The sequence below is a fragment of the Echinops telfairi genome, unplaced genomic scaffold, assembly GCF_000313985.2.
Source record: "Echinops telfairi isolate 266 unplaced genomic scaffold, ASM31398v2 ScPeMD7_7400;HRSCAF=8409, whole genome shotgun sequence".
NCBI lineage: Eukaryota > Metazoa > Chordata > Mammalia > Afrosoricida > Tenrecidae > Echinops > Echinops telfairi.
This window is the reverse complement of record NW_022111300.1, coordinates 58,359,571-58,379,524: the sequence shown is the minus strand read 5'-3', so window position 1 is coordinate 58,379,524 and position 19,954 is coordinate 58,359,571. Positions and strand designations below refer to the sequence as shown.

The following is a 19,954-nucleotide window of genomic DNA, read 5'->3' as shown; positions in this document are numbered from 1 at the left end:
TGAGCCCCCTGGTACTCACCATCCTCCTGAGCCCCCTGGTACTCACCATCCTCCTGAGCTTGGGGTCCATTGGGCTGGAGCTGGGAGCCTGGAGCAGTTGTCTTGGGCCTTGGCACGAAGGGGCAGGGGGTCCCCAAGGCCGGCCCGCCATTAAATACCTCTCTGATGTTGCCCCTGGCCCGCTGCCAGGTGGAGGATGTGCCAGCACAGAGGGTCCATTCATGTCTGGGGACAAAGATGCTTCAGAGATGCGCATCCCAGCCACAAGGCGCCTCAGACACAGACACGGATGAGGTAGTGGCAGTCATCTGATGGGTGTGGCGGCCCAGATGCTCTATCGGTTGGGCAGGGGGAGGGCTGGTCCTTGGACGGGGGGGCCCTGGTGTGGGCTGGGCCCCCAGGACATGGGGGTGGACTACCCAAGGCCAGGAGTGCTTCTCAAAACGTCAGCGTACCTCTGGACCACAACACTGTACTGGGGCTCTTATGTGGACTGGGTCAGTGCGGGGGTGGGATCACAAGACACAAACTGTGGCAGCCTATGTCCTGGACCCTCATAAACAGAACTGGAGGGGACCTACACAGTTCTTCTAGCCGGAACCTACCCGGAATCCCGTCACCCCTGCTCGCTGCAGCCTGAGCCCCAGGTCACTGGAGGTCAGTTCTCCTGGGTCCAGCATCTTTGGACATGGCCTGAGGCCTCAAAGAGGGGATGAACAAGTCAGATCTGTGCTTGAGGGGACTGGGGTACACCTGTTGCCCCTGGAGCAGGCCTGAGGGGTGACACCAAGCCCCTGGGCTCCCCTTCCCAGCCCACAGAGGGACAGGAAGGGCAGAGTGGTCACTCAGACGCAGATTGGGGGGGGGGGCATGGAATCTCAATCCTTCCTTCTCTTCCCCAGACAAGAAATGGAACAGAGGCCTTTCAGTGAATGGACTTCTCGTCACACTCCTGGTGGTGGGGTCAGTTCTGAGACAGCAACACCATGGGAGACAGAAGAATTGCTCCTTAGGGCTCTGAGACTGTGACTCTCTATGGGAGCAGGCAGCGGGCTTTCTCCCGGGAGCCACTGGGGGTGTTGACCTGGGAGTGTGCAGATAGCCGTCCAATGCACAACCCACCTCCCCTCCAGGTTCCCTTTCGATGGGACCATGGGCGGCTACAGAGAGCCCCAAGAGGGCGCTGGGCGTGGATGGACAGTCACTCAGGGGTCCCAATCAGGATTGGGAAGTTTCTCTCCTGTTCGCTGTCCCGCCGCACCTGGGCGGGTCCCCAGACCTTAGAGAAGAGGCATGTCTGGAGAGGGGACGCCTCCAGCCCCCACAGGATTGGGCCCTGGGCTGCCTGCGGGGACCCTGGCATGACGGGGAAGCACGTATTTGGCCGTTCCAGGCTTTGGTATTGGGCCTTCGCTCGCTTGTCCCTGGGGAGGAAGAGGAGGCTCTTTTCTCCCGGAAAGAGTCACAGGCTCAGAAACCCACGGCGGCAGTTCCTCCCTTGTCCTCCGGGTCACTATGAGCTGGCATCAACTTGAGCTTTGAGTCCGGACCCTGGAGGTTTGCCCCTCTGGAGGGAGATGAGGCTGTCTGCTCCCCAGCACATGTACAGCCTCTGAAACCCACAGGGGCAGTTCTACTCTGTCCCTTGGGGTCACTGTGACTCAGACGGACTCGGGGGTACAGAGTTGGGTTTGGTTCTGGAACCTGTATCCTATCGGGTCGCTCTGAATTGGAATCCACTTTGTGGCAAGTGCATTTTAGTGCCCGCATCCCCCTCCATGCACACTCACAGCAGGTGTCCACTCCTCTGGGGTTCTGTGGGTCAGGGAGGCTGGAGAGCATGCCGTCTGCTCAGAAAACAAACAAATATGCACCTATGTGGATAGCTAAGCAGTTCTCAACCTGTGGGTCTCGACCCCTTTGAGGGTCAAATGACCCTTTCACAGGAGTCACCTGATTCATAACAGTAGCAAAATGACAGTGATGAAGTAGCAACGAAAATAATTTTATGGGTGTGGGGTCACCACCACATGAGGAACTGCATTAAAGGGCCACGGCATGAGGAAAGTTGAGAACGCTGGGATGGATGACTTTAAGTGAACACAGAGCCCCAGTAGGAAGGAAGGTGTGTGAGTACCAGCCTTGCTACCAACCGCACAGGGGGTCGAGGGAAGACACAGTGGGGCGCGCAGGGGGCTCGAGCCGAGGGGACACTCCACCGGAGGCAGGTGTATATGGGCCCTGCACTCTGGGACAAGACCTCACACAAAGGTTCTGCTGGCGATTTCTTTGAAGGCCAACAAAGAAGCAAGAATATCCTTGGCTGGAGGGAGTATAACTGAACACCCGCAGGATGCTGAGTCTCAGCGTTTCCTGGGGGACTGCAGAGAGTGTTCACCTGATCTTGGTTGAAGGTCCGACCATTCTGCGCTCTGCTCCCTGGGTGTGAGCTGACTGCTCCCTCCCACGGGTCTTGCTTACACCATGGAATTTAGTAATGGTCCTGACCTACGCGAGGAAGGAAATGATTGCAGACTGTCCCAGAAGGACACTCTGTTCCTTGGAAGCCTGGAAAGGCCTTTCTCAGAGTTCACCCTAAGACAGTCTGCTCCCACAACTGTGGCTCCCGGTTCTCCTTTTCCTTCCTGGGTAACATCCTGTGGTGGCAGGTCAGGCCTATGTCCCCTGCGCTCGGAACCAAGCCTTCTGCTCTGCTCCTCCAAGGTCTCCGTTCATCCACCAAAATGTAGTCCTGAGAACTGGAGGCGGGGCTCTTCCCAAGCCAAGGACTGACTGATAGGGGGTGGGGTTGCTAGGAGCAGCTTGTGGGGGGAGGGGGACTCAAAGATGGGAAGGGCTTGGGAGGAGATCAGGGGAGGGGGCAGCCGGAGGGCAAGGAGAGAGCAGGGATGGGGAGAGAGGGAAAGGGAGAGGGAGCAGGAGGGGCTAAAGAGAGAGGGGAGATTGGAGCCTCTTTCCAGAAGCTGCAGCTGAGCCCAGGGGGCAGGGCAGGGTGGTGGGGGTTGGGGGTGAGGGGTGTTGGGGAGGAGCTACGAGAAATGACTTCCAACTTCTCACTGGTTCTAGAAAGTGCTGGAGCAGTTGGAGGACACTCTTCTCCCGTCCCAGTTCTGGCTAACAAGTCAACTGACCAGCCAAGGTGACAAAAAGTGTAACTGGCGGGTTAGGCATTGGCCTGCAACCCCCAAAGTCAGCAGTTCAAAACCATAGCTGCTCCTCAGGCGGAAGATGAGGTTTTCTACTCCCATAGAGAGTTAGTCCTGGAAACCTCCAGGGGCAGTTCTGCCCTGTCCTATAGGGTGACTATGTCGGCACTGACCTGATGGCAGTCAGTTTGGCTTTCTGGTCTGGGTATTTATCAATGTGGATTGTTTGGACAGGCCGGCTGCCATCCTACAGACCCCCAGTGTGAAGTGGCCACTCCACCACCAGCAGCAACTCGGCTTGGGGTGCCCAGGTCTGGAGAGGTGCGCACAGGCAGGCCAGACAGCGCAATGACAGCTTCCTCCTGGGGTCTGTGCTCCCAGAGCCTGGCAGTCAGCAGCCCCAGAAGCCAACAGCTCACTGACACGCCCACCCCACCCTGAGAAAGGTAACAACAGGCACCAGCAAGACGTCCACTTTGCCCCTTTCCTTGGCACCCGAAGGGTGAATTTCCAGCACATTCTGTGGCCCCTTCTCATCCAGCATGCTCCAGTGAAGGCATGGAGCTCAGCCGAGGCAGGGGCCTCTTCCCGGGGGCTCAATCTCAGGAGACTGCTCCCTGCATTCACCGTGCCCAAGCTCCTCCCAGCCCAAGGAGGATGGAGGCTACTGCTCAGCCCAACCCCCGCCTCCCACCTAAGAGTGGCTTTACATTTTCCAAAGAAGTTGAAAACAAACAAGCACTCAAAAAAACTCCACAAAGGAGCTTCTCCAGTGCATGCGATTCTCATTTCCGGGTCTGCAAGCTCGTTGTTTCCCGGAGCATGGCCACTCTGTCACCTGCAGGTCACCTGTGCTGCCTTCGAGTCACGGCCGCCAGGTCTGCACCATGTCCTCTCCGGCCTTTCACAGGGAAGCCTCGGACCCCTGCTTCTGAGCTCCCTGCACGTCTCCCCAGCCAGCCGCTCCCCACTCGCACCCCTAAGAATGTCCACTGAGAGGAGGGCATCCTTCACTCATCATTCCTGTCAGTCTGTCCTCCTGTGGTGGCTTGTGTGCTGCTGTAATGCCGGAAGCAGCCACCGGTATTTCAAAGACCAGCAGGCTCACCCATGCTGAGCAGGTTCAGTAGAGCTTCCAGACTCAGAGAGCCTTGCAAGCAGGAAGAGGTGACCCACTCCCGAGGGATGAGCCACTGACAACCTGGTGAACATTGTCTGACGTCGTGCAGAAAGACGAGCTCCTCAGGTCGCAAGGCAGTCAGCATACTTCAGGGGGAGGGCTGCCTCCTCAACACACAGCCGATCTTCATGATTCCGACAGAGCGAAGCTCTCAGACCCTCCACCTGCTGTGCCAAAGTAAGAAGAAACCGCCGTGAACGTCCACTAGTCATGGGAATGTGGGATTCGGAAGTGAGTCTAGAAAAACTGGGGTCATAGCAAGAGAAATGGGATGGATACAGATGGACAGCCTAGGCATGAGTGAGCTGAAATGGATCAATGCTGGCCACTGAGGAATGGTGTTGCATTCTTCGTCAAAGAGAACATTTCAAGATCTGTCGTAAAGCACAAAGCTGTCTGTGATCGAAGAATAGCTACAAGCCTACAAGGAAGTCAGTTAACACAACTATCATTCAATTCATACACTAACCATGAAAGCTAGAAAGGAAGAGAATAAAGGATTCTACCAACTTCTTCTGTCTTAAATTGATCACACATGCAATCAAAATGTATTGGTAATCACTGCTGAATGGAATACAAAAATTGGAAACAGAGAGGAAGGACCTAGAGTTGAGAAGCATGGCGTTGGCGACAGATGTAACCTTGGAAGCCACATGAGCAAACTCTGCAAGGCCAAGGACATCATTGCAACATGAACGGTGACCGTGCACACAGACCTCCCCGGATGGAATATGCAGGAACCGAATTGACCACGTCAACGAAAAAAGGCGCTGGTGGGGCTTCACATAGGTCTGAGAGTGGACAGGCCATTGATTGCTCCTGTTCTCCATCCCAGTAAGGAGTTACAGTGGCATGCACCCAAAGGGGCAGTTCCACTCTGCCCTGCCGGGTTGCTGTGAGTCAGCATCAGCTTTTGGTTTGGTTTTATGGGCAGTGTTAAACAGCTGGATAAAGTAGACGGACAGGGAAAGGCAGGCCTCTCAACGAGGTGATTGACATGGTCACTGAAACCATGGGTCCACCCAGGGCTGCATTCAGTGTGCAGCATCGTGACTCCACAGCACCTCACAGCAGCAAAGTGCGCACGAAATCAAACGATGCAGGAGGTACTAGGGAAGACGGAAAGATACGCAGACGCTTTGTACCAAAAAATCTTTGGTTGATGTTCAACCATTTCAGGAAGTCTCCTATGATCAGGAACTGAGGGTATAGAAGGATGTCGTACAAGTTGCACTGAAGGCATTCGGGGGGGAAAAACGTGACTCCAGGGATTTATAACATCCCAACTATGGGGCTCCTTCCAACAGGGAAGGAGAGGCAGTGCGGGCTGTGCCCCACCTATGCCAAGAAATCTGGACAAGTGGCTGGAAAGGACCCTTACACGCTCCTTCCAGAGGCGACCCAGCAGAAGGCAGAAGGGACTGAGTAATACCTGAGTGTCACGTGCAGCTAACATTGTGGGCAAGTCTGCCCCTGTGGGTTTCCCAGACCTGACATCTTTACGGGCACAGACAACCCCATCTTTCTCATGTGGCGCAGCTGGTGAGTTTGAACCATTGAACTTGTGGGTAGCTGCCCAGTGCTTAGTCCCACGATGGCGCCTCACAAGGAGCTGCCAGAAATTCCAAAGAGAAAGCGGGACCTGAACAGATGGATCTTGGTTGAAAACATGGAAGCGGTAGGTGTTTTATTGACTATGCAAAGGGATTTGTGGAGACCACAAGATGCTACAGATCACACTGAGCGACGAGAATTCCGGACACTTGACTGTGCTCATGCAGGGCCTGTGTGTGAACCATGAGGTGCTCGTTCAAACAAAGCCTAGGAATGGGGAGAAAGGAGCCCCGCTGGCGAAGATTGAGCTCCAGCAGCGCATGACGGCGGCATGGTAGAGTTTCCATCCGCTGCCCTCTGGGCTGCTGAGCAGGCACTGCATGGGGACAAGCACCAAGTCCTGTGAACAGGCTGGGCGGGCATGCTGCCCCCCATTCCACCCCCTGCTGGCATCCTAAGGCCTCAGGGGGTTATTTTCTGGGTCTCCTCAGCTAAGGTGTGGGCACACTTAGTCAAAGCTTACAGTCCACCTACTTGGACCTTCCTGTTTAAGAGAGACCAGCAGGGGGTAGAGTCCCATTTAACCCCCTCACCTGTGGCACTAATCAGGTGTGCCAGGGAGCTGTCACTTCTGTCCTGGAAGCTTTGAGTGGGTGGTGGTGCTGTTGGTCTGCTAACGGTAGGGAGAGTTGGGCCTCCTGTGTGGGGACCATCCTGATGGCAGTGGGGCTGGTTCCGGTGAGTAACGCACTGTGTTGTGTGTGTCCGGGTCCAGTGAAAGGATGGATGTTCACAAACCATGCCTGGTAGTTGGGGGTGTACTTTCTCTACTGACCTCCCGCTCCCTACATATCAGGGACCACATTTCCTGCTCTAGGCACCCTGTGGTGGCCTCGGGACCAGACTATTTGCATCAGGAGTTGCTACAGGCTCGGGGCTCCGGCTGGGTGCTGGAATCATGCCCTTGGTCAGTGCCACTTCTTGCGGGGTGCACTCTGGTCTCCCCAATCTGGGGACCAGCAGCCCCCATCACTGACCTTGGCTGGTTCTGGCTTTCTATGACATAGCAGCAGGGTGTGGAGGGGGCACTTTTCACTGTAAGAAGTGGATCCCCACCACCACCATGGGGGCAGAGGTTTCCAGACATCGTCTCCTGGACCCCCGCCTGCCCCTCCTTACTGCTCAGGAGTTAACGCAATGAACCCACCTACCATTATACCCCACTATTCAAGGGTCCGGCCTCCCTGCCTCCCAGCGCACCCCACTGTGCATTAGAGACCAACCCCCTGACTTTCAGCACACCCCACTGTGCATTAGGGAGCGGGACCTGTTGGCATGTTCACTCTTTATTCAGTAGCAGGTGGGAGATGGAAGGACAGACAGCGTTCAGCTGTTCTGAGTGGGGAGGTGGACAGAACAGGTGAGGGGTGAGGTCCATGGGAAAGGCCTAAGGTGCCAGGGTCAAGGGGAGGTCGCTCTGCAGCCAAGGGAGGGCCCTGGTGGCTGGCCTCATGGGGCTGAGTGCCATGCCCAGGTCAGCTCCACCCAGAAACCACCAGTTTCCTACTGAAAGACCCTGGCCTCTGGAGCTGGCCATGGAGTCCTGAGCACCTGAGGCCGGACCAGGCGGTGAGCCCTGGTGCCAGGGGGAGCACTCCGGGAACAGCCGCACCCAGGCTAGTGTGCGGCAGGCAGGTAGGTGCTGGGGGTGGGTGTGGGGCAGGGGCAGAGTGGTGCTGTCGGGGGTGGGGGGGTGCGGGGTGGGCTCACACCCTGGCCTTGGGCACTCAGTCCTTCAGCTGAGACACTTCGTACAGGTAGGCGCCCAGCATCTTTGTCCCCTCGATGTAGTTGTGTCTGTGGAGAAGAGAAGCGACCATGGTGTCGGGGGTGGGGGGCAGGTAACACCCGAAGCCCAGCTCTCCTGGTGTGCAGCCCACCCACCCGCTTCCTTATATCCCCCCTGCCCCAAAGCTTCAACTCAGGTTAATTATGGCCGGTGATAGGAAGTTGGAGAGACGTGCATTTTTTTTAAATTTGGGGGAAGACAGAATGACAACTGAAATAGTCCCTACCCTACCCATCACCCTGAGCTGGGCCCTGTATTCCTGTCTTCCTGGACAATTCCAGATAGAACTCCCCGTCCTGAATGGGCTACCCTCCACCAGAGCCCACACACTGCCCGTCTGTGTGCGTCAAGCTTGTGGGTCTAGGAGCAGCAAGAGACACCCAGGGGTGCCCGCAGCAGCGCTGGGCGGCCCTCTCCTGGACTCCCTCCCCACCCTATCAGTGCCGGGGCCCCACCTGTTGAGCTTCTCGTTCTGGGAGTGGGCCCCGTCGTCGGCAGAGCCTACAGGCAGCAGCATGACGTTCTTGCCCGTGGCCTCCTGGAAGGTCAGGGTCACGGGGATGCTGCCGCCCTCCCGGGTCAGGTCAGGCTCCACGCCAAACACTGTGGGCGGGGCAAACGGAACGGTCAGCCTGCGGCACCGTGGGTCTGTCATGTGACTCCAACTTTGAGCCCAGACCCTACAAGGGGCCACCCTGGGACAGAACTGCCCGTGGCCAGGGGTGTGAGCATGGCCCCCCAGAGCCAGGCTCCCTATCTGCAAGCTGCACCCACCTGTCCTCAGTGCCTGCCTGCCAGCCAGGTAGTGGGGGTGGTTGAAGTCCGACACCCAGGGCTTCCCGCCGTGGCCCATGGACACCTTGAACTTGTTGGGGCTCTGCAGCTCCGCAAACTTCTTGGTCAGGTAGTTGGTCACCTGGGAGGCCGAGGGCAAAGACCAGGTGGTGTGAGGCCAGCACTCAGTCTGGGCCTCCAGTCTAGCCAAGCCTCAGGCCCTGCACCCTGCTCCCTCCAGGGCCAAGGATGAAATAGACATCATGTCCAACTCTGTAGCTCTTGGCTGTGCACACGGCCCAGGTCAAGCTCCCGTTAGACCCGGGGTGGGGGGTGGGGGGGTGTTGAGAGGGCACAGATGCTGCCTTCATTCCTCTCTCCTCCTTGTCAGGAGCTGAGGGTCTCCAGCTGGGCACTGAGCCAGGCCGCCCAGGGACCTGGCACAGAAGGTCACCTGGAGCCTCAGCAGGGACAGTTTAGGATGGGAGCTGGCTTATCAATGTGCCCTGAATCAGTAACATCGCCCAGGCCCACATTGTAGCCCAAGCCCTGGTCACCACCCAGAGCCCCTCCTCCCAGTCTCCGGGTCCCAGGCCCCGCCTACCTGCTCGTTGACGGCCTCTGGTGTCATGTTGGGCACCAGGCGGATAGAGAACTTGCCCACCACTTTGCGGGGAATGACGGTCTTGGCTCCGGCCCCGGAGAAGGCGCCTTCAATGCCGTGCAGGGACAGCGACGGGTACCGCCAACGGTGCATCAGGATGTCTTTCTGTGGGAGGTGGATGCCTGGATCTCCCGCCAGCCACACAGGCCTCCCCCCATGGGGTGCTGGGCACCTGGTCTCGACCTGCCCCAGCCCCTCGAGGCTGCAGCCCAAGCAGCCCGGAGCTGTATGAACGTGCTTCCTGCGGAGGACCCTGCACACCTGACACCCCCCTACTGCCCCACAACACTGCCTCGGACCCCCCAGTGCTCAGACCCGGGGACAGCCTGCCAGAGGCACCTTGCAGTTGTGCAGGAGCGTCTGGGCACCCACGTCCCTGGAGTACTCGCTGATGTCAAAGTCGATGTTGTCATAGAGCGCCAGCTCCTCGTCTGTCACGGGGGCCACCGCCTCGTTGATGCCCGGGATGAGGATCTTGCCCCTGCGGTCCACCATGGAGCCTGGGGGCGGGCAGCTGCAGTCAGCACAGGGACTGGACGGCCCGCTGCACGTGCTGGAGCCTCTGCCCTGTCCTGCCGGAGCACTCACCCATCAGCGTGATGAGGTCGGTCATGGCCTCGTGCACGGAGCCCCCGTATACACCCGAGTGCAGGTCCTTATTGCTGCACTCCACCTGAGGACAGAGGGGACTCGTGGGGGCCGTCTCAAACAGGGGCCAGAGAGGCTGCAGAGCGAGGACTCTGCACAGACAGCAGCCCTGGGGGAGGGGAGACCCTGTCCCCCAGAAAACTGCCCGCCCGCCCCTCTTTGGGTACCATGGGGCAGGGAGGTAAGCATGGGCGACGGATGGACGGAAAGGCCGGCAGTTGGAGCCCTGCAGCCATTTCAAGGGGGAAGGCTGAGGCCACCCTGGCTGGAGATCCCCAGCAGTTCCTGCCCTGACCTCACTCCTCTGGGGCTACTGAGGGGGATGCGCTCTCGGCCCTGAGCCCTAAGACTCAAAGCTCCGCGGCTTTCCTCTCTGAGGGGGCAGGGACTGCATGCTTAGGGGACAACCACTCTGTGTGGGCCCGTGACAGCCCTGCCCTGGACTGCGGGCTAAAGGCTGCGGGAGGGTGCTCCGGGAGCCCATCTCAGGCAGGGCACCTCCATGAAGAAGTAGCAGATGCCCCGCAGGCCGTAGGTGACGCACGGCTTCTTCTTGCCCAGCCAGTAGTTGTCGGAGATGCAGACGTAGTCTACATCCTTGAAGAAGGTGTCCTTCCGGGCGAAGATGAGCTCGTCCAGCCCCTCAGAGCCGGACTCCTCCATGCCCTCCAGGCAGAAGCGCACGTTGACAGGGACCTCCTGCCAAGGGATTGTGGGTTCTTGACATGAAACCTCTGGGGCAAAGTACCCCGCCCCCTGCCTGCTCCCCTGCCCTCCCCTCCATACGGAGGCAACATGCCCTCCTGCTTCCAGGACCTGCCTCTTAACGGCGAGCCCCGTCCCAGCTCATGAGAACTACAACCGATGCCTAGAGCCCAGAAACGGAGGCCCCACCTCCATACTCCCTGCCATGAGGATGCTGCTTGGAGCAAGTGCAGACCAACCAGTCTCAGCCTTCTCTCCCGAGCTGGCAGGGTTGGGTGGTGGGTGGGGGAAGGGAAGCAAACTGCCCAGCTTTCAGTAAGGGAGTGCTTAACCCCTGCGCCTCTGGGCTCCTGATTGACACCCCCAAACTGCAAACACACTGGCATGGATCACAGAGACCCTACAGGACAGGGCAGAACTATCCCTGTGGGTTTCCAAGACCGTCACTCTTTACGGGAGCAGAGAAGCCTCATCTTCCTCCTGTGGGGCAGCAGGTGGTTTTGAACTGCTGACTTTTGAGGTCAGTAATCCGACAGGTCACCACTGTGCCACCAGGGGCTCCTCCTTTTGGGCATAGGAACCCCTAAACCATGTAAAGAGTGGCTCCACACAGGTTCCCAGGTCGCCAGTCTGGAAGCAGAAAGCCTCACTTTTCCCCTGGGGAGCGGCTGGAGGTTTGAGCTACCCACCCTGAGATTCCCAAGCGCTGGGTGAGGTGAGATCCAGTTGGGCATCACACCCCTCCCGTGAGATGAGCTGTGATCTGTGGGAGCCTGGCAGCTAGCTCACTGAGAAGATGGTGGGAGGTCCCAGTGCGCCCAGAGGTGTTGCATCAGAAAGGCCTGGCGATCTACGTTTGCAAACCAGCCAGGGAAACCCCGGAGTGCAGTGCTGACTGGGGCAGAGCCACCACGGGGAGTCAGTGCCCTCCCAGGCACACAGACCCGGGAGGGGGCAAGGGAGAGGAGCCCCCTTGCCAACAGGGGGCAAAGGGGGGTGCTGAGTAGAGATCTTGCAATGCTGACTGAGCACCCATTGCATGGGGCAAGCCCACGAGTAGGTCACACCATTTGGCTATCAGGACCTTTGGCCGCCTGTGAAACCATTCAATGCCTCATGTATGCTCCGCCACCCTGGGCTGAGTCCCCTGTGCAGGCGCAGCCTAGAGCGGGCCGCGGCCCACCTCCCAGACCTTGACCGCGCGAGCTGTTCTGTGAGCAGTGTCCGCACCTGGCTTGTTTTCTGGAAAGCTTCCAGCGCATTCATCCAGCCAGCCACCGGGCCCTTGTCATCTGTGGAGCCTCTCCCGTACAGCTTCCCTGGGGACAGGGTGGGGTAGGTGGGTGGGCTGCCCGCACAGGTGCCCTGGGGAACAGCCTAGGGGCTCAACGCCAGTGACCGACCAAGCCTTAACCCCCCCGCCCCCCTGTCATCAGCCTGGCACCCTAGGTCCTGGGACCACCTGGGCTCTTCCCTGTTTTGAATGGGCAGCCCCGGGCTTCCGTGCTGGACTGCGAGGTAGACTGATTCACCAGAAGCAGCCTGAGGCAAGGGGGGAGGGAGTGAGGCCCGGGTCAGAAGCAGGAGCCCCATCTCGACCCCCGTGTGAGGACGGTGCGGAGGACTCTCAGGTCACCCTGGAAGCAGAAGGGCTGCCCATCTCCATCTGTCCCCTTCAGCCCGGCTCGAGGCCAGGGGTGAGCACCCTCCTCCCTCCAATGACCCGGTCGGTGAACCAAGGGCTAAGCCCTCTCCAGAAAGCCACCTTTCTGCATTCCATGTCAGCTTAGATTTTTCAACAGGACCCAGCCCAGGAGAGGCTGGCTCAAGGCCACAGTGGCCTCAGAAACTCCCCTGGCAAATTTTCACCAATGCTGCCTTAGCCGAGCGCCCTGTGGCCAGTGCCTGGCGCAGGCGGAGCGGGACACTGCCTGGTCCTGCACCATCCTCATCCTCTTGCTGTCTGCACTGAAGACCATGACAAGCCTCCCACCCTGTTCTGTGTGGTAACACCAAACCGGGGTCTAGAGCCCAGCCATCAGACCCATTCCACCGGCAGGGCTGCCAAGGCGGGCACCCTTGCGCATCGGGGGTGACACTTTCTCCAGCAGGGCTCTCCTTGCCAGCCCTCAGGGCAGCAGCCATTGACCAAGGCGCTTTGCAAAGATGGTCACAACTCCATCCCTACCCTCTGGGGCTTTGCTTGATGAGGGTGAGGGAGGCAGCATCTTGCATCTTGGTAGGGGGTTGGGGGTAAGTCTATGAGGAGGGTGTGTCTGTCTGACCTTGTCTCCTCAGCGGCTACTAGGGGACTAGGAGACAGGTTTGGGGGACTGAGGGAGCGGGTGATGGGCAGAGCCCCAGGCTGAGGAGGGCATGATCCATGTGAAAGAAGGCACCTCAAAACCCCTCAAACCAAACCCATGTCTTGGAGCAAATTCAGACCCATATGGACCCTACAGGGTGGAGCAGAACCGCCCCTGGGGGCTCCCAAGACTTGAGTCTCTATGGCGAAGACAGGCTCCTCTTTCTCCCTCAGGGTGAATGTTGACCTTGCTGACCCTGTGGGGCTGCTGTGTGGCATGTGTCAGCTAGCTATGGGACACTTCCTGGTTCCAGGTAAAGTCAGAGATGACCTGAGCAGGAAAGGTCAGAGCCAGGAGGCTCGTGGAGACCTTTGGTGACCAAGTGGGGCAGTCTGGGGGTTCAAGGCCCCAGGGCCTGGCGCCTACCCTCACACCCCCGGGCCTGGGTCCCAGGAACGTCACTGACGCGCAGGGCGGTCTGGGGGGTGCAGGGATGGGGCGGCTCCTACCATCGCGCTCGGTCAGCGTGAAGGGCTCGCTGTCCCAGCCATCCTCCAGGGCTGCCGGCTGCACGTCCAAGTGCCCGTAGACACACACCGTCTTCTTCTTGGGGTCCGAACCCAGCTTGCCCAGCAGGACGGGGGGGAGGGGTATCTTGGAGCCGTCAGGGAGCTGGAGGGCAGGAGGATAGACCAGGAGGTCAGTGCTGAAGCTATTTCCATTCATCCTCTATGCCCTCAATTAGCAAAACGGCCGGCACGGGGCGACCGTGTAGGGCAGGGAAGGGCTGGCCCAGGTACCATCTTTACAGAAGCCGGCAGCCTCACTTTAAGCCTGAGGAGCAGCTGGTATTTTGAACCCACCGTGCCACCCTGGCTCCTGGCAAAGCTTCCCCAAACCCTGTCAGCGAATTGATTCCGATTCACAGCAACCCTATAGGACAGGGTAAGAGTGTCCCTGTGGGTTCCTGTGACTGTAACTCTCTATAGGAGTAGAAAGCCTCGTCTTTCTCCCACAGAGTGGCTGGTGGTTTAGAACTGCTGACCTTGTGGTTGGCAGACCATCGTATGTAACCACTGCACCTCCAAGGTCCATGTAGCAAAACTTTACTTTCCTATCATCCAGAACACACCCGCTGGGTGATGTTCCCCACCACCTGTAGTCAGGTGAGCTTTAGGTGACAGACAGACCATGGAGGTAGCCTGGGAATGAGGCTCAGCGAGCCATTTCCTGAAGCAACAGTACGCTGCTGGTTTGAACTGCCCACCGGGGAGTGGGGAAGTCTAGTGGGCACTCGGGTTGAGCGGCACTCCACTGAGCTCCGAGGGGGCATCTCCTGAGCTTTGTTCTCAGGCCTCAAGCCCCTGAGAGCCCATGGGAGCAGGGCACAGGACGGCAGTTTGGGATCTTTCTAGCTACAAGTGGAGGCTCATCAACTTTTACCCCCAAAGGGCCCCGGGCCCTGGAACAAGAGTCCTGGAGGCATAGTAGTAACTATACATGGGGTTGCGATCCGCTAGGTCAGCAGTTTGAAACCAGCAGCCACTCTGCTTTCTACTCCCATAGAGTCATGGTCTCAGAAACTCACTGGGGTAGTTCTACCCTGTCCAATAGAGTTGCTATGAGTTGGCGTGACTTGGTGGAAGTGGGTTTGGTTTGGGGCTTAAGGGGCTCTGGGGGTACAGTGGATAAAGGGGCTGGGTTGCTAACTTCAGGGTCAGCACTTCAAACCCACTAGCTGCTCCTTGAGCAGAAGAGCCTGTCACTCGGTTGCAGTGCATTTTGGTTTTGATGGGACTTTGGTCTTTGCCAACTTTCACACCAAGCCCACGGTCTCCACCTTGAAAAAATAGCCACTGTGTCCCAGCCCAGCTGTGGAAAAGGTCCCCACCTCCCAGGGCAAGCATGGCAGTGACAAGGTACTGCAAGCAAAGAGCTGGGAGGGGGCTTCCACAGGATACCCGACTTTAAGGACCGGGACGGGAGAGGGAGATGAACCCCGCAGAGGCTCTGAGAAGGGATAGCATGAAATACACCCTCATTCAATAAAATACTGTATCTCAAGGGGTCCTGGGGGCATGGTGGGCTACCACTTGGCGGCAAGACGGACACACCTGAAATGGACCAACACTAAAATCTGAACCACTGCCACCTCTTCCATTTGGGCTCACAACGACCATCCCCAATCTCATGAGCATCCCATTGCGCAGAGCGGAGCTGCTCCTTGGGGTGTCCGAGACGGTAAATCTTTTCAGGAGGAAATTGCCTCATCTTTTGCCCTTGGAGCAGCTGGTGAGCTCGAAGTGCTGACCACCAGGAGTGTATGACCCACACCAGGGCTCCTTCCCACTAAAGCCAACTCAAAAGCAACCCCGCTGCTATTTGACAACGAGCCTACAGGACAGGGAGGAGCTCCAGAGGTGTGTCAGTCGTGAGTTGACCTGCTAACCCCACAGTCAGCAGGTTGGAACCACAAGCTGCTCCACAGGACGCCGGTGAGACTCCTGTAAAGACTCACGGCCTCAGTTCCGTGGCGTTGCTATCCGGCGGAATCAACTTGATGGCTGTGGGTTTGGTTTGGAGTGAGTGACACCTCCCTCCCCCGCCCCCCCCACACCACACACGGGGTTTCCGAGGCTGGAAGCCTTCATGGAGGCAGGCAGCCTCACTGTTCTCCCACTGGGAGGTTAGTGGTTTTGAACCGCCAACCTTGTGGTTAGCAGTCATCGGTAACTTTTTTTTTAATGTGTGAGAAAGAGCTGTACAACAGGAAATAATTACATACCAGGAACACATTCCAGCCCAGTCCAACTCAAGTCCCTAAGTCTGATACAATCCCTAAGTCCCTCTGTAGACTCACGCAGCCACACGCAATGATGCAGAATGCAGGAATATCACAGGCCAGGGGTGCAGTCATGTGGATCCAGTAGCGGTAGTAACACCTCCACAGTTCTGGCAACAACTAGGTTCAGTCAGCAGGAAGTTGAAAGCCGAGAGAGGGGGAGGGTCCCAGGACCTTTCTTATAAGAAGGCCACGCCCACAAGGAGGCACCAGAAGGCTGTGACCTAACAGGTTGAATAACCCCTACCGTTTTATACCTCTTCAAGTTGACATGAGATTATGTAACTACCATAAGAGGGTACTAACGAGCTGTTCATAATTTTGTGGGGCATCACAGATGTTATGGTTACAAAATAAAACACCCCCTTTACAAAAAAGGTATAGAAAATGGAAGAGGTCAAAGTTACTATGCTGCAATTCGTTTTTTAAAGATTTGGGGGAAGCAAATATGGCAGAATGCTAACATCATTGCCACTGAGTCCACTGCAACGCCCAGCGACTCTGTTGGACAGGGTAGAAGGAACATGACCATGGCTCGCTCTCGAAAACCTGAAGCACGGCTCCCTCCTGGAGAAAAACGCCGAGAGCCATAGCCCCTGTTCTTGTTCCAACAGGAGAAACGGCGCTGCATTGCCAGTGTCCGAAGCAGCCCTCCTGTCTTCGGTAAAGCCAAGCCGGTTCTCTAAGGCTGAAGATCCCTTCGGAACTTGCCACACCCTGTTCACTCTCCCTCTAAGGCTGAAGATCCGTTCAGAACTTGCCACGCTCTGTTCACTCTCCCGAGGAGGGGCTCCCCGTTGTGGCTGAGCAGAGCCCGGTGGGTGGGGGAATTTGGGTGAGTGATGGTGGAGGGCAAGTGGAACGTAGCTGATGCTACCCTGAACGTCCTTTTGTCTCACGTGGGTCATACCCCACCCATGCACCCCTACCCCGTGCCCCCATACCGTCTGCATCCCGATATCCACCAGCTCCACGGAGCCCCCAAGCTTGGTGATGTCGGCGGCCGCCACCTCCATCATTCTCTTGATCTCTCCTCTCTTCTCGGGCCACGCGGACACACTCTGGATGGCCACCCATTCCTTCAGTTTCTGTGTGTGGGGAAGCAGCAGAGGCGGGGCTAGAGAGGCACGCCTGCAGGGGGCAGAAGGACTGGCTCCCACCCCGCTGGCCGGCCAGGGGGCAGTCGGTTACCAGCAGTCCACCATGCTCACTTTCTGTTCCGAGATCTGAGACCATCCTGTGGGCTTGACTGGGTGCCCAGGGCAGCAGCAGCCGGAGCAGGATTTGTAACCCCAAGGCCGGAGATGAAGGTACAGAAAGTATTCCCGCCCGCCCTGCGGCACGGCAGCCAGAGGAAAGTGAAAGCCAGCCAGTCCAAAGAGCATGTCAGCCATGTGTCCTCTCACAGTGATCACAGTCCCCAAGGTTTCATTTCTTCATCTCACACTGGTCTGAGAACACCATCAAAACATGACCTACACCTAAAGCCCCAGCCAGATCTGTACACAACCCAGCAGTGAGTCCCTGAAGCATCCTGGAGCCATAAACGGGACAGGCTATGTTGCACACTGGTCCTGTGGCCTGTGGTACCCCAGCACCAGGAAGTGCTGGGGAGGTGACACCCCCCCCCCATTTTATCTGCTTAGTGTGGCTGTCCTAGACATCTTCTTCATGGGGTCCTGAGGCTAAAAGCCACCAGGGTAACTTCTGCTGTGTCGTGGAGATGAGGGGATGGTCCCGTGACCAGTGTAGTCTCTGAGCAGCAGTCGGGTGGCCTCCCGGAGTCCTGGGGTGGGCCGCAGGGCAGGGCACAGACTTACCTTCACGTAGCGGTCCTGGTTCTCGTCAATGTACCGGAACAGGTCCTGGAGGGCCGACATCTTGCTGGCTCACAGAGCTGGCTGCTCCTAAGAGGAAGGGCAGTGTATGTGCTTGAGGCCAGCAGGGCTGAAGAGCATTTAAAAGTGAAACCCCGCCTGCAGGGTGGGGTCAGCATTGTGACAGGATCACGAGAATCATCCAGGAAGTGATGGGGTGTTTCTCCAGGAGGTGGCTGGGCTGGAGGCGAGGCTTCTGGCGTCACCACAGTGACAGGACATACACCACCTGATCCCACCTGACCGGGACCCAGAGCACAGCCTGCTCCCAGGACAAAGGCTTCTGGGCCGCAGCAGCCATGTCCACCACTAGCTCCCAAGCTCCACACAGAGGCGGGGCGACCCCAACAGCACACCTCCTTCAGGGAGTAAGCAGACCCACCACCAGCTGGCACGTGGGCCATCACGCTGCTCACCCCATTAATCCTGGCAAAGCAGGTTCTGCCAGGGGCTCTCTCCCCTTTCCCCCAGCCCTGCTGCCCTCCCTCAGGGCCAGAGTCATGAGATGGGCCCCCTGTATATGCGCCAGTGGAGCCACATCTAATTATGCGATAAAGGCGGTGTGCCAGGTTGAACAAAAGAAAACCTTGTCCTTTCAGGATAAAGAGCAGCTGCCATGGAGCGGGGAGCTGAAGATTCCTGCAGAGCAATGGGGTATATACAGGATCCCTGGTGACATATTGGTTATGTGATGGGCTGCAATCCCCAAGGTCTGCAGTTCGAAACCACCAGCTGCTTGTTAGGAGTAAGATGAGGTTTTCTATTTCCGTACAGTGACAGTCTGAGAAACAGGTGCAGTTCTACCATGCCCTATTGGGACTCCATGAGCGGTCATTGACTAGGTGGCAGGGAGATTGGTTTTGGCTTTGAAGGTGTAGACACATGGTGAAGAAATGCCCACACCTGGCTTCCAGTCTGAGTACTATATTAGAGTTTAATGTCTGAGCACTGTTTGCGGAAGGCTTCTGGTAACAGTGAAAACCCCAAATCCAATTTTGAGTCTCTACGTGGATTAAATCTGCACAGAATCCGCAGGAGTCAGCATTTACTCGTTGGCAGCGAGTGAGTTTGGAGTTGAATTCCTTCAGCCTTTTAACCAGCTAAGTGACTTTCCTTTGCCCTCAGGCCAGGGTGAGAACGAGGACTGCTACCTGTCTTAGCCAGTCCAGGGAGGGGTGCCCAAGCTGCGGCACCTTGCCTCAGTGTGTCTCTGGCGGAACTTTAGGATACTGGGCAGCTCCTGACGACCCTGGGCGGAGGGGACTGGGCCACTCTTGCCCACTTTTCTGTCTCACACTCATGGCTCCAATCCTGCTTTGCAACAGCTTCCTTTGTCCTCAAGGCTGCGTCCTGTTTAAGCCCCCAATTCTCTGTAAGCCCCTGGCCATCGCTGTGACTTCCTGCTAATGGCCTCCCGCCACTGGACGAGGTGTCTTTAAGATTTCAGGGGTGTTCTCTGCAAATTTCACAGGAGAGGTGGAGGCTCTTTTGTCCCCTACAATAGTACAAACCACCAAAACGGGTAGGCAATTCCCATTGGCCCAGGGGAGATGTTTCCCCATGGGTGCAGCTCTACAAAAGGGCCTGGAGACACCCTGCCCTAAGGAGCCCTGGTGGCACACTGGCTAAAGTGTTTGGTTGCTAACTGAAAAGACGGCTATTCAGCCTCACCAGCTGCTTCCCAGACGGGACAGTCTGCTTCTGCTTCAGTAAAACACACAGCCTTGGGCAGGTCTACCCTGTCCCTGTGGGGTCATTTGAGGCAGTGAGCTTAGGTTGTCCCGGGGCCGTAAATGTCTCGAAGACAAGACAGGGAGGGCCTCAACCAGGTGGGTGTTCACGCAGCACTGGGGTGAACCTCTGGAATCTGACCTAAGCAGTGCGGATGGTTCGGAACCAGGCTGATGAGGAAGTGGCCTGCTATAGACCAATCTGGTGGCCAGGGGTCTCCCCTGTCTCAGCTCCCGTCTATGTTGGCTGGGGGTGCTAGGGGCCCTACCCTGAAGCTATCCAGCTGGACCCTCTCCAGTCCTTGGGGCCCCTAAAAACCAGGGGACCATGGAGCTGCACTTGGGCCAAGCGCAAGTACCCAGCACTCCGCTCAGTGGGTGGGAGGGGATCTATGGGATGTGACCACCTGGATGTTCCTGGAGTCACCCTGACAGATTTCACTGAGGGTGGGGCCTGGGGTGCAGATGGCTCTTAAGCTGGGTCTCCTCTAGCAGGGAGCTCCTTGATGGGGCCCTTCAGGTGGGGCTTTCTGCAGGCTAGTCTAGGACATGTGTGTGGGGTCCCTCTGAGGTCCAGGGTTTCCTGTACACAGGGGGCTCACTGAGGATCTGAGGTCTAGGGACCCCTGGATGGACCTCCAGGGTGACGGCAGGTGGG

The 19,954-nt window shown here is 57.7% G+C and overlaps 2 protein-coding genes across 2 annotated transcripts in view; both read right to left on the bottom strand.

Moving 5' to 3' along the window:
* The window catches only part of LOC101638029 (beta-Ala-His dipeptidase), a 44,884-nt gene extending 44,755 nt beyond the window's left edge, over positions 1-129 (bottom strand). Inside the window, exon 1 of the mRNA XM_045296139.1 lies at positions 47-129. Coding sequence (XP_045152074.1) covers positions 47-70 — 24 coding nt within the window. The 5' untranslated portion in view covers positions 71-129. The remainder of the gene's footprint in view (positions 1-46) is intronic.
* A 7,105-nt stretch (positions 130-7,234) lies between these two features.
* CNDP2 (carnosine dipeptidase 2) lies at positions 7,235-17,643 on the bottom strand. Its single transcript, XM_004715919.2, has 11 exons — positions 17,510-17,643; positions 16,634-16,777; positions 13,357-13,519; positions 11,772-11,860; positions 10,335-10,535; positions 9,777-9,861; positions 9,528-9,688; positions 9,129-9,293; positions 8,525-8,666; positions 8,206-8,353; positions 7,235-7,758 (listed from the first exon to the last, which is right to left on the bottom strand). The coding sequence occupies exons 1-11, from the start codon at positions 17,567-17,569 to the stop codon at positions 7,689-7,691; spliced, it is 1,428 nt and encodes a 475-aa protein (XP_004715976.1). The 5' UTR covers positions 17,570-17,643; the 3' UTR covers positions 7,235-7,688.
* Positions 17,644-19,954: the final 2,311 nt, after the last annotated feature.

Coding starts and splice junctions, on each gene's coding strand:
- CNDP2 (XM_004715919.2), bottom strand. CDS start 17,569: ATGTCGGCCCTCCAGGACCTGTTCCGGTACATTGACGAGAACCAGGAC. Junction 13,520..16,633: donor TGGATATCGGGATGCAGACG/GTATGGGGGCAC, acceptor CCTGCCCTCCAG/CTCCCTGACGGCTCCAAGAT. Junction 9,689..9,776: donor CGACCTCATCACGCTGATGG/GTGAGTGCTCCG, acceptor GCCCGCCCCCAG/GCTCCATGGTGGACCGCAGG.